Here is a 15,865-nt window from a genome sequence, read left to right as displayed (position 1 = left end):
ATATATTGTCCAACAAAAAGTAGGATATAAGAAGTATGCCGCAAAGAAAAAATATTTGATCCAAAGTCAGCTATGTAGCATTAATATATGCGTAGTTTAAATGAAAAGAAAAATCAGCCTAAAGTAATTTACAATTATATTCTTAAATTATATGAATAATTAATGTCATAGAAGTCGATCAATATTTCAAGATTATTTTAGTCGTTTAACATTTAGCATAAATTATTCGTATTTTTATAATAAATATATATATACATATTAATCGAGGTGCTAGTAAGAATTTGTTTTTTGCTATTCCACCCAACATTCGACCTCTTTTACTAACACAACTTTACCTATTTTACCTGCAAAAGATCAACAGTGCAACAAAGAAAGCTGGTGGGCAAGATGGGTTCACAATACCATAGCCTAAAAAGGCTCGTCACTACTTACTTGCAGAGACAGACGCCTCATCTCAATTATGGTTGAACTTGAGAACCCCTCTTCTCTTCCCCCTCCTTCTGATTCCCTACAGCCGCAGCCTCCACCGTCTGATCCAATTCCTATTCCTCCATCACAACCATCAGATCCAACAACAACCCCACTTCCTCAAACTGGGTTCAATCCCAGCAGAAGTAAGTGTAAGATTTGTAGAATCTAATTTGCCTTATATTATTTTAATTGTTGTACTGTGGGTCTTAAGGAATGGATATAGAGAATTTTTAAGCCAACCCAATTAATTCTTCCTTTTCCCTGAAAAAAAAAACCCTTCATATATTCCTGCCATCATTCTAAAGGGTAGATTTTATTTTCTCTTTTTCTTTGATCTTTTTAGTCGTAATAGAAACTTATGTGAAATTTTCTACAAATTACTTCGTATTGGAATGAACGGGTTTGAAGATCCAGGAAGATGTTCAAGATTTAATATATGTATATAGAAAGTAATATTTGACCTATATACACAGTATAATTTTCTGGCGAAGGGCGTTCAATTAACCACTATTTGCCGACAGTTGTGGAGCGTGGAGCTAAGTCGAAGAAAGGGGGTTCAATTAAATTCCTTGTGTCGAAAAATTACACTGTGCAAATGGGGCAAAAACCTTTCTTTTTGTTATATTTAAACGGTTGAATCCCCTAGACGTACGGAAAAATTCTAGTAAAGTGGCAAAGGGGTTTAGAAATTGCTTTAGGTCATAAATTGATATCCCAGGGGACACTCTTAATATTTTTTTAATCCCCTCTTATAAATTCCTAGCTCCGTCACTGTCCGCCCTGGTCCGAATAAAATGACTGATATAAAGGAATTATATTTTTGCCCATTATTTTTGATATAATGCTTAGGATTTAATGTTTGTTGACACTATGGATGAAAGTTTTCAGCTTTAGTTTGAAAGTAATCTGATATGGTGATGGTGAGGAAAGGGATGTAATTGGTGAAATTTCATATGTCTATTTACATCCTCACGTTTGTCAAAATTACGCATTGAGTCTTGCTAATTGTTCATAGTAATATCTTTGGGAAGTACCTTACATAGTTTCCGGTTATTTAAGGACTAGTGATTAGAATCAGTGTTTTAAAAGGCGTTTTCGGGGCGAGCCCTGGGACTAGGCGCACCAAAAATGCCCCGAGGCGATGGTGTGGGGCGAAAGTCTCAAGAGGCGTACGCCCAGCAATTCGTGGTATACGCCCAGGCGTTTGAGGTGAGTTTTTGTAGTGAGGCGTAAGCCCCAGAGACTTTTTCAAATTAAAACAAAATTTATTGAATAAGTCCTTCATATAATACCCAAATTCTCAAAAGCCAGCTTGTAATTACTCAAAAGTTTTAAAAAGGAACTGAAATGTATTAAATTTAAAAATGAAGACCTGTTTTATTGATTGAAGCCCTAAAATATGGCATTTCCCAATTCTTTATCTTGTCCGCTAGTGTGCTAATATCTTCCAAAAGCAACGAATATTCAATTTGTTTTCTTACAAATACAAAGAAAACTACATTCTCCTTCGTAGCAGCAAGTTCAAAGTTCAAATTGCAGGTTAGTCATCCTTTTTGTTCCTCCATGTAGAAAACTTTATTCTTTTCGACTCAAGTTACTTGTGCTTGTAAGTAGCATATAATATATTGTTTTGACAAGTTACTTGTGCTTCTAAGTAGCGTATAATAGATTGTTTTGACTAATTTTTTGTAGGGATTGAACACTATATATTTATATTTTTTTTATTTTTATGCAATTTTACCTGTTTATAAATATTTATTGTAATTATATTATTTTATAAAATATTAAAAATCAAATACCTATGTGCTTACGCCCGTGTTTCGGGGCTTATGAGAGCGAGGCATATGTAAAACATCTCGCGTTATACCCACGGCTTTTAAAACACTGATTAGAATGTCTTGTTTGTTAACGGGATTGGAATTTTTAGCTTCAGTTTGAAAACTACCTAATTGGTGTACCGGGATTTTGTTTTCCTCTGAATTGGCAATGGAGAAGAGGAATGTAATTGTATGATCTTGGATGTATTACATCATTGTGTTTGCCAAATTTTGCATTATTGTTTTTAACTACAGTAATTTTGTAATCTTATAATGTTATTAATTGTTTATCTTTTTATATGCCAGTAGGAAATATAGACAACCTCTGGTGCTAGAAAACCTAATCTTTTATGATATTGGACCGACATGGGCTTAAATGAAGCAACATGGCCAGTGAGGATTCATATAGCCGGCCTCAACTTGTTTGTGATTGATGTGTCGTTGTTATTGTATCTCTTTTGGCTATTCTTTTTCCTATTAGTTGCTTTTGTTTCTCTTTTGTACCTGAGATACTTTAGGGGTTTCAAGCCAGAAACAATGTTCATTAACAATAAACTAAAGATTTGTCTGTTTTATTTTCTATTTCTCCTTTTCTCGGGAGGGTCGGAGGTGGGTTGAGATATTAATCAAAGAATGAACATTGCAATAATATGTCACTTCTTGCTTATCAGTTTGTCTCTTGAACACTTTGTCTTCCAATGAGATATGACAGACAAATAATATCACCTCCAAGGAATTCGGTGACTGTGTAATTGTTGTTCGAAATGTTTGTGCCCAAAAGAAATTATTTTGCGTTAGATTAGGCATAAAGGAGAGTTAGATTTGTTTAATCTAACATGTGCTGTTTCTTCTTGGATATTACAGTGATTGGTATCATCAGAAGGAAGGCCATGATAAAAGACTTAGCTGCTATATACCACGCAGAGTGCCTTGCATATTGTCAAGAACTTTTGGAACTTCAAAAGAAAGTGGAAGAGGTTAGAAATATAGTCATGTAACTTTGTTTATTTCACTTTGATGGATGCCCCTGCTTTCACTTGTAATCTTGTGAAATCCCAACTTTTATGGAATAATTGAAACCTATTATTTAGACTCAGTATATAATTCATGAGATTAATATTTAGCATCAGTATAACATGGTCTTAACAGTGATGTTATGCTTGTAAATTTTCTTGTCTTTCTCGAACTAGAGGCTCTTTGCAGTTTTATTTTTACATTTTAGCAAGATGGGTGTGAGTTGTTTTCATGTGCAAACTCTTGTATATGTTGTTGTCCTGGTCCATAATTGCTGTGTTTTGATTATCAATCTATTATGATGTTTGACTTGCAATTCTGCTTTTCGTTAGACGGTCTTTATTTGCTAGAATGGTGTTCCTGGCTCCGCCTTTTTTCCCTAGCTGTAGATGTACTATGGTGTTCCTGGCTCTGCCTTTTTTCTTGTGATCTTGATTTAAAGATTTTCCAGCGACATTGTCGAAAACAAAAAATGGTATACGTACATTGCCGAGAAGTATATACCATCATCAGAGAAAAGAGAGGACTTAGGGAATCGTGGTTGGAAATTCTAAGAGAAGGATCTGGTACTAGTATATGTGTTAATAATGAGCAGATGATGTTTTTAACCATATGATAATAGATGAACTATAATTGAAAGAAGAGTACAACTGAAGGGGCTTAGATAAGAAGCTTATGAGAAGAAGATGCAAGTGTTTTATTCTGTCCAAGAAAAGGAGAACTTTCCCATTTAAATGAACATGCAGGTCGCCAAAGTTGTAGATTCTTTTTCTAGTAGTACAAACCAGCTCTAATGCTCTTAACAACTCTAACAGTATAATAAATATCAAACACCTTAACTCCTAATTAAAGTCTGTCTTTTTTAGGCCTTATTTGTTCTTACCTCGATAGCTACTCTTCTATCTCAATTGTTCTCTATAACTTTTTTCAGTTCCAGTTTCTAGTACAATGCTTGCTTGTTTTGTAAATTAACAAATGACATATGCGTGTGGAAAAGCTCCAAGATAATATTTCCTTGTTTCTTGCTTTTGATATATCCATTATCATAATAACCTTTCTTTTTCCTTCCAAATGCTTTCAGTCATTGATTGATGCCAAAACTGCAGAAGATTCAAGGAGAGAAACGATGAGGCCCCCAAAACGTATGAAGAAAGCTCGTTAGCATCTAATGTAAGATATGCTTGTGCTCTATTCTATGCGTTCTTGAAAACTTCTCTCTTTCCTTTTTTACATTAGCAATCTGGAAAACTGTCGTCTACTGATTCCAGAAAGCCAAAAGTTTGTTAAACGTATCTTCTCTTCTTCTTTTTATCTAAATTGGATGAACTAACTTGATAACATTATATATTATGAACGCAGGGGATGCATTTTCGGAATTTTTGTCATTCAGTTGGGAGCCACAGCTTAGTTCCTGATCAAGCAATGGACTCTGCATATATTACAAACCATACTATATCGCTGGAACCACGATGCAGAATTTCCGTTTAATCGTATAGCTCACAGTCACACAGCTACTCTATTTGTAGCCAGTAGAGTTTGATTTGTTGTACAGTTATATGCAGAATGTAACCTTGTAACTGTATTGGGTGGAAAACTTGAAAAATAGCATTAATTGGTAATGTTTGGCTGTTAAATGTCTACAGCAAACACTACCACATAAACTGAAAAAGGTTGAGAAAGAATATCTATTATTCTTTCTTTTTTTTTGCTTTAAGATTCCGGTGTCTGAAATTCATTAACTAGCCTTATTAATTTGGATTTGTACTGGGTAGGTCCATTAAGGGGGGCGAAAGGTTTTCCATTTTCAAAGCTCGAAAACAATGTCAGTATTTCTGAATATATACATATCGAGTAACACAAAATACATCAAATGAATAGTGGGTAATATTGATAAGATTAAGACCTAAATTTCTCCCTATTTTGTCACCTCCATCTATGAAACTTTCTTGTGTAATCATAATTGTATATTAGAAGAATTAAATCAAAATAATTGTGCAATCAAAAAGTTTTAATCAAGCTATGAGCAGGAGCAGATGGTTTTGAGTGTCTTTTAATCAAGGGTTGACTTAATAGGGTCTTGAATAAAACCATGAATTTTACCTTCTTTTTAATTTGAATATATGAATGGAAATGCTAGTCAACATACGTCGAGAATTGTCTAAAATTCTTCTTTCACCTGTTTCATAATACTATTTCAGAAAAGGCCCTTATGCTATAGTCAACATTTCCAAAGCAACACAAGGATTATGACAATTGCTTTGCTTTCTTTTTTCTTGAAAATTCTTGCTATAAAACTAACAGAATGACCAAACCAAACTTCATTCCATGTAAAAACTTACATTTGCAAATAGCAAAAACACTAGATACAAGGGTGGACAACGTTCGGCATGATACTATACTTTCTGTTATTACAAAACCTGACAGTATAAGAGAGGCTAACTTGTACGGTAAGGTGCAAGTGCACTCGACTCTGATCTGCACTGCACCTGCTGCCTCTTAATGTTATCATAACCAGCCACAACACGAGAAGGAAGAAGATGGAAGTCGACCTGTTTGACGTATGTATTCAACATGCTCTGTAGTTTTTTCAGCTTGCTGATTTCTTCTAGCTTCAGCTGCAGCACGCTTTTCTTCTGATCTTTGTCTTGCCATCGCAATCTTCTTCACCATCTTTGCTTGAGCTTGTGCTCTCATTTGTTCAACTTGTGCCTGAATAATACATACAATGATGCAAAATAACATGAATATTTTCCAGTAAACTGAGCCTTGATCGTTAACTCAAGTGGTAGCAGTTTAATATGACATTAAATGGCCTCAGTATATGTGCATGAGTAGGGTTGGTTCAATTTCTAGGAGGTGTCTCACTTGCAGAGTTTTATGTACAACCATCCATAATCTACTTCAGATCGATTAAAACACGTCAAAAATTCTCCAAAAATGAGGAATTTTAATCATGGTAGAACATAAATAGAAGTATATGGATAATAAGATGTACCTCTATTTTCCTCATCTCTGCTTCTAGCTTTGCTTTCTGCTGGCTTTCCCAAGCTTGGATTTTTATCTCTTCACGCTTATATCTGGAAGATCAACGATCTTTCTGTTAATTCATCATTTAACAGTAGCACATGGGTTTAAAAATCTGTTTGATATTGGCGCAAACCTTGCAGAGTGCTTTGACTTTTCAGCTTCCTCCCAAGCAGCTGCCCTTTTAGCATATTCCATCCGTGCAACCTCAGCAGCTTCAGCCTCGCTTTTATCCTTCTCATCTTTGCTCGCCCAAGCAGCTATATTCATTTTACCAAGTTGGACACCAAGGGCTACAATCTCTTTTCTTGTCTTCATCTTTAATTCTTCCTCCGACAATTCTTTTTTATTGTTTTCTGTTGAATTTTGAGAAGCATTGTCAATGCAATTCTCTGTAGGCGTTGGCGCTGGTTCTCCTCTACGAGGTGTAGATGGGATTGAAGACGTAGGGCTGCGGATTGGCGTCGTTGCATCGATAGGTGTAGCCGTTCTTGAAGGCTCTTGACTTGGAATAGGAGTCATTTCTGTTCCCATGTCTCTCATCGAGACTGATCTTATTGCGGGGAAAACTGCATCAATGTTCAAACAAACAGTTTACATCAGCACAGTATTATCAATGACCTATATAAGAGGGAAATCATCAACTTAGTCAACATATCAATCTGAATGTAGTGTATGGCAGCGGCAGAGCTAGAAGCATAAATACGGGTTAAGCGGAACCCAATAGCTTTTGCTCAAATATTGTTTGTGTATTACAAAAATTACTAAATATCAACAAATATTAAATTTAGAACCCAGTTATTAGTACTTGAAGTCGTCATTCTAAAATCTAGAACCCATAATGTTGAAATCCTGACCTCGCATCTGGTCGATAGGAACTTCATCACAGTTCACTAATGGCACAATTTTCAGCTCTATCCCACCCGATAACCTTCGTTAATTTTTAGCAGACTTCATAACCAGTTTTTATGTACCTCAACAGAAGTATACTCACTCAAGTAAATCATACAAACAGACGGCCCAAGAAAAGACTGGTTATTGTATTGGTTAAAGGTCGGCAGCTAGCCAGACCATCTATAGTGTGAACGGAACGATAATGTATGTCCTTTGGCACATACCAGACAACAAACTTTCCTAATGCACCAATTGTACTTGACACTATGATAACCGTCGTTCTTCACAACCACCTGAGGTCGTAGGATTGGCAGTGCTCCATCTGAAAATCCTATGCATTGATCTAAACATACGCCTTTGCATTGCATAAGGTAAGTCGTTAGATGCCTACAGAAAATGATCTGACAATTCTGCATGCCTCTATGGATGCATCAAAATTCTGCTTGAGGCACACAATGTCCATTACACTCCAACCTAACATGTTAGTAGGACGGCCAATAGTTCATCTGAAAACCCCAACACCTCACCCTCTCTCCTACTACTTTTCTGCTCTGCTCCTCCCCCGGTGAAGGTATAAAACTTAAGGAATCTAAAATCAACATTTAGGAACAAAAGAAGCCATAATGTACCTGTTCTATCTTCTGTTAAACCCTTTGTACAAGAAGAATCCCCATTGACCACCTCGGTCAAATCCTTACTTTCAGGGCAAAGATCAAGTGACACGGTATTCACACCATTTCCTTGACTATGAGAACCAGGTTGATCAAAAGCAAACTTCTCGGGCACTATCTGATATGCAGGTTGACAAAAATCAACCTTCTTAACTGCTAACTTACTTTCATAACCACTAGATTCCGGAGCAACTTTAACTATGCTCGTGGCAGGCCCCCGGTTTGCTTGGTTCTGTAATTGAACCTTCTTGGAATGATTGGCTTGCACATTTTGCCTATTGATTATCCACTTCTCTGCGTCGTTCCACTTGGAAGACATGGGCCGTGAAAACGACCTTGCTATCATGGAATGGTGGTGCATTGATCTCTCCCCTTTATGAAACTCAAAGCTGGATGTACTATCATAATCAAGACTCTCATCTTCGCATCCTTTAACTGGATGAACTGAACTAGAATTTCCACCATCCATCTTGGAATATTGCTGCCTTTTCAAACGAGCTGCTTCCACATTTTCTTTTTGCATCTCATCGCTTTGCCTAGAATTTGGCAATGAATTTCCAGTAGCTTCTAAATTGCAATCTGCACAATAAAAATGCAGTTCCTCAGGTAAGTGAAAAGTGCTTCTAAACATATTTCTTCTCCTAGCAACTCAACACAAATCCAATATGAGTTACTGTGGAACATATTTTTACATTATCACGTTACAAAAAGCTAATTACAGGTAACTGCAACTGAAAAATAAATTAAGCAAGAACTGTTTTATAGTTTAAACTATTAGCGCATATATCTTAAATCTTATAATTAGACCCTTACAAGATATATATACTCCATCTGTTTCAATTTATATAACACAATTTCCCTTATTAGTCCGTTCTAAAAAGAATGACATATTTCTATATTTGAAAATAATTTAACTTTAAACTTTTCATTTTCCCTAGTTAACCTTTAAAAGTTTTTATAGCCACGCAAATGTTATGGCCCCACAAAACTTTTACTCTTTATACTTTAAAGAGCAAGTTTCAAAAATTTCTTTTTTTCCTTAAAATCCATGTCGAGTCAAAGCATGTTATATAGGTTGAAACAGAGAGAATACTAACCTAGAAGCACATATCCAAGCTACAAGTTTCTCATGCTGCATAAAGGAGGAAATGACAAAAAAGGTCCCTTATGTTTAGGATAGGTGTAAAATAGTCCGTTAAATATACCCTGAACAGTTTAGGTCCTTTAAATTTGCAGCAGTTTTAGTCTCCATCAAATATTTAGCAAACTATGGTTGTTAGATTTAACAGAAACTGTGAAAAAAAGTGGGATGCGACAATTCACTAAAATGTTCAATCTTCCACTAGAGAAGAGGGTTTATTGTAAACAGACACTGTATCTCCACCAGCTGGGATAAGGCGTGCGTACACACTAAACTCTCCGGACTCAACTATGTGGCATTACACTGGGTAAGTTGTTGTTCAAGCTTCCACTAGATTTAAAGCTAACAAAAAATTATTTCAACATCACTAAATTTGAATGAAGAAATTTAACATACATTCATCCTCAAAGTCTCCACTTTGGGTAGCCAACAAACTGTTTTTGACAAACTCAGAATCCTCAAGCCTAGCAGGAGAAGTTCTTGAAGAATTACTATTTGATCCTTCTTTCTTCTTCTGATTGTGAGCTCCTATTAGCTTCATCCTTAACTTACTTGGAGATAATATACCATTCTGCAAGAAACAAACCAAAAAAAAAAAAAAAAAAGCAAATTTACATCATATAAAGCAATTTTAGAAACACCCACCTTAGAATTTTTCAAAAAGATTCAAACTTTATAACCAAATCCTTAGAAGAAGCTAATTGAAAAACTTTCACATTGAGTTAGAAACATAATTCTTGACAACCCCTTTAAACCCCATATCAACATATCATTTTTAAAAGCACAAATAAAGACAAAAAAAAGTACATTAAGAAATGGAGTTAGTACCTGCACTTTGTGAATCCTCTCGTACTCCATTTAGATTGTCTCTCTATATCTTCTAAGCTACTGTGTGTGTGTGTGTGTGTGTGTGTGTGTGTGTGTGTGTGTGTGAGAGAGAGAGAGAGAGAGAGAGTTTCTCTTCTTTTCTGCTGTGGAATTGCTGACTGCAGAGTGTGTGTTTTTGTTTTGTAGAGGGTGGGAGTTGTAAAATTAAAGCTTGGGGTTGGCGATTTTTTGCCGATACTTTGACCTTTGACTGGCTGTGATGTTGTTTGTCTCGGCCGATTAGTTTTCCCCTTTTAGTACTCTTTTTGAAAAAGAAATGCATTTAAAATAAGTTCTACATTTCACACTTGCCTTGAGAAATTGCCAAAGACACGTGTAAATATAGCACGGGCTAGCTAGCATTCAAACTTGTAATTGAAAAATAGTCATCATTTGTAAAGTTATTAAAAAATAATCACTATTTTGCTGCAATACGGATCGGTCCAGCATAATATACTGAAGATTGGTGCACCTGTGTATGAACTTCCAGCATATTATGCTAGAACTCCAACACGCGGAAAGTTCCAGCATAATATACTGGAGATTGGAGCACCTGTGTATGAACTTCTAGCATATTATGCTGGACCGATATATTATACTGAAATATTTTTCGGATTTTGAACAGTGTTTTCGTTCAAATTTATCTTTACATGAAAAGTGGCTAAATTTTGATTACTTTTAAAATTGTGGTTCTTTTTCAATTACCACTTGTAAATCTTGCTATTTTTGAATTTCTCTCCAGACTCATAGCAATATACTAGTAAGGGATACCCCATGTTGTGCAGGGCCCAATAACACTATATTTAAGTTGTACAAATTAGTATGTGTAAATTTTATTCTATAAAATTTTACTTACAATGTCAAGTTTTTAAAATAGTTAAATAGTTACGGATGGTTTCTTAGATGATACTATCTTTCGTTCAAAATAAGTGCTTCTAAGTTTTTGACACACCTATTAAGAGAATCATTTAATAGCATTATCATTTATATCTTCTAAATTACTCTTTGAATATTCTCATATTTTGTAGATCATTTATTGGATCAAGGATAGATTTGGAAATATATTAATTAATGCCTTCTTGATTTTTCAAAGCCATAATTATTTTTGCAAAATTAATTTAGCTAAAGTAAAACGTATTTTCGATCATAGGAAAGTCCATGAAAATTACTATGTCTCACGATCCAAAACCTAACCCGTCGTTATGGCGCCTATCGGTGGTACTAGGCAAGCCGACCTTCCCAAAAATACTTCCAAACTAAATATAAAAGTAAAGTAAAGCTTTCCATATCAGGATTTTTTCATAAAATCAAAGTTGAACTCAATATAGAATCAAAATGCGAAAACCAGCCCCAAACATCGGGGTGTCACTAGTCATGAGCGTCTAAGTATTTAAAACTATTACAATCAATGTCTAGATATCAGTACAAAACGGAAACAAATATGGAAGGAGTAACATGGCCCTGCGAACGCTGGCAGCTACCTTGCAGTCTCCGAAACTCAAACAGGCTTGGACTCAACAATCTCCGTGCTCAGACACACCTGGATCTGTACATGTAGTGCAGGGTGTAGTATGAGTACAACCAACTCAGTAAGTAATAAAAATAAATAAGGAACTGAGAAGCAGTGACGAGCTATATAGTGCAGTTCATTTTAAAAGTTTTTAGTAAAGAGTGAACATGCTTTCAAATCCTGTGGTATAAGTCAAATCAGTTCGCGCTCATGTAAAACAGATATGAATCTTCCAGAAATTTCACAACAACAACAGATAACAACTAAATGCAACAATAAATAAAAGCAAGTATAGCCTCTCAAGGCAGCAGTCACCCAACCCATCTCAATAGCTCACACTCTCGGCTCTCAGCCCTCAATACACACTCTCAATAGGTACCTGCGCTCACTAGGGGTGTTCAGACTCATGAGGGACTCCTACAACGCAAGCGCTATAATCCGCACGGACAACGGACGAGCTATAATATCATATCTGGATCCTCACGGACAACTCACGTGCTGGATGGACAACTCACGTGCCATAGTATAAACATAAGGATTCGCATGAACAACTCACGTACCATAGAACAATACCTCACAACCAGGCCATCGGCCTTACTCAGTGATGAACCTCTCTAGTCTCATAGCTCTCAATAAAGAAAGAAAAAATAACCCAAATCAAAGTGTTAAAGTATATCATCAGGGAAAATAGCAGAGACTGAGGTAAACATGTACAAGAAACACTATGACTGAATATAACTACCAAAAGCAGGAATATAGCCTAAGCATGATTTCTAACATGAAAGGCAGTTAAATTCTAGTAGACAGGAATGCATATGAACACAAATAAAGGCTATTAGACTTCACGGTCTCCCGGGATGGACCAAGTCTCGATCCCTCACGGCGTACATCCACACGCCCGTCACCTAGCATGGGTGCCACCTCCAAACAGTCACATTATACCAAACTCCGATTTTCATACCCTTAAGACCAGAATCTAGCCATAAGCAATAAAATACAATCAATATGAGCTAAAGGAATGAATCCCATTAAGAAAATATCAATTTATAGGCCAAATCTCGAAATTCATTCAAAATCGGCCCCCGGGCCCACGTCTCGAAATCTGACAAAAGTCACAAAACCCGAAAGTCCATTCACTCCCGAGTCTACCCATACTAAATTTATTAAAATCCGACCTCATTTGGTCCCTCAAATTCCCAAATTACTCTCTCCAAAATCCCAAGCCCTAACCCCCAATTTTCACTTCAAAACCCCACTAATTAGGTGAGAAATCAACGGAAAAACACCATAGCTAAGGATAATTAGGCTCAAGGAACTTACCTCAATGATAACCCTCAAATTTCCTTCCAAATATCATTCCAAAAGCTCCAAAGTCCGTGTTCCAAATGGTGAAAATGAGGAAAAATCTCGAAGTCCCCATTTTATACTTTCTGCCCAGCAAAACCGCACATGCGGTCTCTTTTTCCGCTTCTGCGATGCCTCACATGCGAAATTTCCATCGCAGGTGCAGAACTCACTTAGGAGCCCAGGTTCCGCACTGTGGCCAAATCTCGCGCCTGCGGAAGCGCACTTGCGCATCACCCTCCGCTTCTGCGAAACCTGCCAAAATCCCCATTTCCGCATCTGTGCCCCAAGTCTCGCACCTGCGGGCTCGCAGATGTGACAACCTTCTACGCACCTGCGATTCCAGTCCAGGTCCTCCATGTCCGTATCTGCGGCTTACTAAGCGCACCAAGGACCTCGCACATGCGGCTCCCCCTCCGCGGGTGCGGAAATACTAGTAGTAGCAGCTTCAGCTGCATTTTCCAACTTCAAACAATCCGTTAACCACCCAGACTCACCCCGAGCCCCTTGGGACATCGACCAAACATACCAATAAGTCATATATCAACATACAAACTTAGTCGAACCTTCGAAACACTCAAAACAATATCAAAACACAAAATTACCCTCGGATTCAAGCCTAAGAACTTCTAAACTTTCAAATTCGACAACTGATGCCGAAACCAACTAAACCACGTCCGAATGACTTCAAATTTTATATACACGTTACAAATGACACCACGAACCTACTCCAACTTCCTAAAATTTATTCCGACCCCGATATCAAATTTTCCACAGCAGACCGAAATCGCCAAATTTCCAACTTTTGCCAATTCAAGCCTAATTCCACCACGGACCTGCAAATCATATTCCGGACGCGCTTCTAAGTCCAAAATCACCTAACAAAGCTAATGGAACCATCCGAATTCAAATCCGAGATCGTTTATACATAAGTCAATATCCGATTGACCTTTCCAATTTAAGCTTTTACTTTAGAGACTAAGTGTCTCATTCCACTTCGGACCCAAACCAACTATATCAGTATATCATAATATAGCTGAAAAGCATAAAAGGAAGCAGAAATGAGGAAAACTGGACTATAACTCTCGAAACGACCGGCCGGGTCGTTACATCATCCCCCTCTTAAACAACCGTTCGTCCTCGAACGGATCTAGAAATATACCTGGAATCTCGAATAGGCATGGATATCTGTTCCGTATATCCCGCTCGGTCTCCTAGGTGGCCTCCTCCACAAACTGACCTCTCCACTGCACCTTCACTAAAGCTATGTCCTTTAACCTCAACTTCCAAACCTGCCGATCCAAAATGGCCACCGGCACCATATCATAAGTCATATCACACTCCAACTGAACCGTGCTGAAATCCAAAACATGGGATGGATCTCCAATATACTTCCGGAGCGTGGAAACATGAAACACTGGATGCACACTCGACAAGTTGGGTGGCAAGGTAAGCTTATAAGCCACATCCCTTATCCTCTGAAGCACCTCAAAAGGCCCAATGAACCGGGGGCCTCATAAGCACCTCATAACACCCTTCATGGGTGATACCTTCAGCAAAACCTTCTCCCCAACCATAAAAGACACATCACAGACCTTCCTGTCCGCATAGCTCTTCTTCCTAGACTGCGCCGTGCGAAGCCGCTCCTGAATCAATTTCGACTTATCTAATGCATCCTGGACCAAGTCTGTACCTAAGAGCTTAGTCTCACCCGGCTCAAACCATCCTACAAGAGATCTACACCTCCTCCCGTATAAAGCCTCGTACGGAGCCATCTGAATACTCGACTGGTAACTATTGTTATATGCAAACTCCGCGAGCGGCAAAAACTGATCCCATGAACCCCCAAAGTCAATGACACAAGCGCGCAACATGTTCTCCAATATCTGAATAGTGTGCTCGGACTGCCCGTCCATCTGAGGGTGAAAAGTTATGCTCAACGCAACCCGAGTACCCAACTCTCGCTGCAGGCCCTCCAAAACTGCGATGTAAACTGAGTTCCTCTATCTGAAATGATTGAAACTGGAACACCATGCAGCCGAACAACCTTTCGGATATAAATCTCAGCCAACCGTTCTGAAGTGTAAGTAGTTCCAACTGGAATGAAGTGCGCGGACTTGGTCAGCCGATCCATAATAACCCAAATAGCATCGAACTTCCTCGAAGTCCGTGGGAGCCCAACTATGAAGTCCATGGTGATTCGCTCCCACTTCCACTCTAGGATTCTAACCTCTGAAGAAAGCCACTCGGTCTCTGACATTCATACTTAACTTGCTGACAGTTGAGACACCGAGCCACAAACCCAACAATATCCTTCTTCATCTGCCTCCACCAATAGTACTGCCTCAAATCTTGGTATATCTTCGCGGCACCCGGATGGATAGAATATCGCGAGCTGTGGGCCTCCTCAAGAATCAACTCCCTGAGCCCATCAATATTAGGCACACATATCCGGCCATGCACCCTCAACACGCTGCAATCACCAATGGTCACATCCCTAGTATCACCTCGCTGAACCCTCTCCCAAAGAACGAGCAGGTGGGGGTCATCATACTGACGCTCCCTGATGCGGTCATAAAGAGAAGACCTGGAGACCACACAAGCCAAAACCCGACTCGACTCCGAAATATCCAATCTAACAAGCTGGCCCGCTAAGGCCTGAACATCCAATGCCAAGGGTCTCTCTGCTGGTGGAAGATATGCTAAACCCCCCAAACTCTCCTCCCGGCGACTCAAAACATCGGCCACCACATTGGCCTTCCCTGGATGGTACAAAATAATGATATTGCAGTCCTTAAGAAGCTCCAACCATCTCCGTTGATGCAAGTTAAGATCCTTCTTCTTCAACAGATACTGCAAACTCCGGGGATTAGTATAGATTTCACAATGAACCCCATACAAATAATGACGCCAAATCTTCAAGGCGTGAACAATGGCTGCTAACTTAAGATCATGGACAGGATAGTTCTTCTCATGGGTCTTCAACTGGTGCGAGGCATAGGCAATCACCCTACCCTCCTGCATCAGAACGCATCCAATACCTACCATCGAGGCATCACAATACACGGTATAAGAACCCGAAGCTGATGGCAGAACTAACACTGGAGTTGTG

General features: G+C 38.3%; 2 protein-coding genes across 4 annotated transcripts; one reads left to right on the top strand and one right to left on the bottom strand.

Annotated features, from left to right (window-relative positions):
• Positions 1-332: 332 nt before the first annotated feature.
• On the top strand, positions 333-5,016 carry LOC107811738 (uncharacterized). 3 transcript variants are annotated; one of them, XM_075230684.1, is made up of 6 exons: positions 477-614; positions 1,531-1,680; positions 1,905-2,010; positions 3,153-3,265; positions 4,384-4,472; positions 4,662-5,016. In XM_075230684.1, exons 2-5 carry the CDS (start codon positions 1,600-1,602, stop codon positions 4,462-4,464), a joined length of 381 nt encoding a protein of 126 aa, XP_075086785.1. In that variant the 5' UTR covers positions 477-614; positions 1,531-1,599; the 3' UTR covers positions 4,465-4,472; positions 4,662-5,016. The 3 variants fall into 3 exon arrangements, with proteins under 3 accessions (XP_016492216.1, XP_016492217.1, XP_075086785.1); XM_016636730.2 differs by lacking the exons at positions 1,531-1,680; positions 1,905-2,010 and having other exon boundaries at positions 333-620; XM_016636731.2 differs by lacking the exons at positions 1,531-1,680; positions 1,905-2,010 and having other exon boundaries at positions 345-614.
• A 586-nt stretch (positions 5,017-5,602) lies between these two features.
• On the bottom strand, positions 5,603-10,036 carry LOC107811737 (uncharacterized). Its single transcript, XM_016636729.2, has 6 exons — positions 9,861-10,036; positions 9,429-9,603; positions 7,850-8,470; positions 6,463-6,895; positions 6,298-6,379; positions 5,603-6,011 (listed from the first exon to the last, which is right to left on the bottom strand). The coding sequence occupies exons 1-6, from the start codon at positions 9,888-9,890 to the stop codon at positions 5,808-5,810; spliced, it is 1,545 nt and encodes a 514-aa protein (XP_016492215.1). The 5' UTR covers positions 9,891-10,036; the 3' UTR covers positions 5,603-5,807.
• Between the last annotated feature and the right edge of the window lie 5,829 nt (positions 10,037-15,865).

This window comes from Nicotiana tabacum, chromosome 15 (genome assembly GCF_000715075.1).
Source record: "Nicotiana tabacum cultivar K326 chromosome 15, ASM71507v2, whole genome shotgun sequence".
NCBI classification, from domain to species: domain Eukaryota; kingdom Viridiplantae; phylum Streptophyta; class Magnoliopsida; order Solanales; family Solanaceae; genus Nicotiana; species Nicotiana tabacum.
The sequence above is the reverse complement of the archived record's forward strand: the minus strand, read 5'-3'. Positions and strand labels throughout refer to the sequence as shown.

Bases quoted from the DNA above. Each gene is read 5' to 3' on its own strand.
- LOC107811738 (XM_075230684.1), top strand. From the start codon at position 1,600: ATGCCCCGAGGCGATGGTGTGGGGCGAAAGTCTCAAGAGGCGTACGCC. The intron at 1,681-1,904 runs GTGAGTTTTTGT...CTTGTCCGCTAG, and splicing joins TATACGCCCAGGCGTTTGAG to TGTGCTAATATCTTCCAAAA. The intron at 3,266-4,383 runs GTTAGAAATATA...AAATGCTTTCAG, and splicing joins TTCAAAAGAAAGTGGAAGAG to TCATTGATTGATGCCAAAAC.
- LOC107811737 (XM_016636729.2), bottom strand. From the start codon at position 9,890: ATGGAGTACGAGAGGATTCACAAAGTGCAG. The intron at 6,896-7,849 runs GTACATTATGGC...ACATTGATGCAG, and splicing joins TTTAACAGAAGATAGAACAG to TTTTCCCCGCAATAAGATCA. The intron at 6,012-6,297 runs GTACATCTTATT...TGTATTATTCAG, and splicing joins CAGAGATGAGGAAAATAGAG to GCACAAGTTGAACAAATGAG.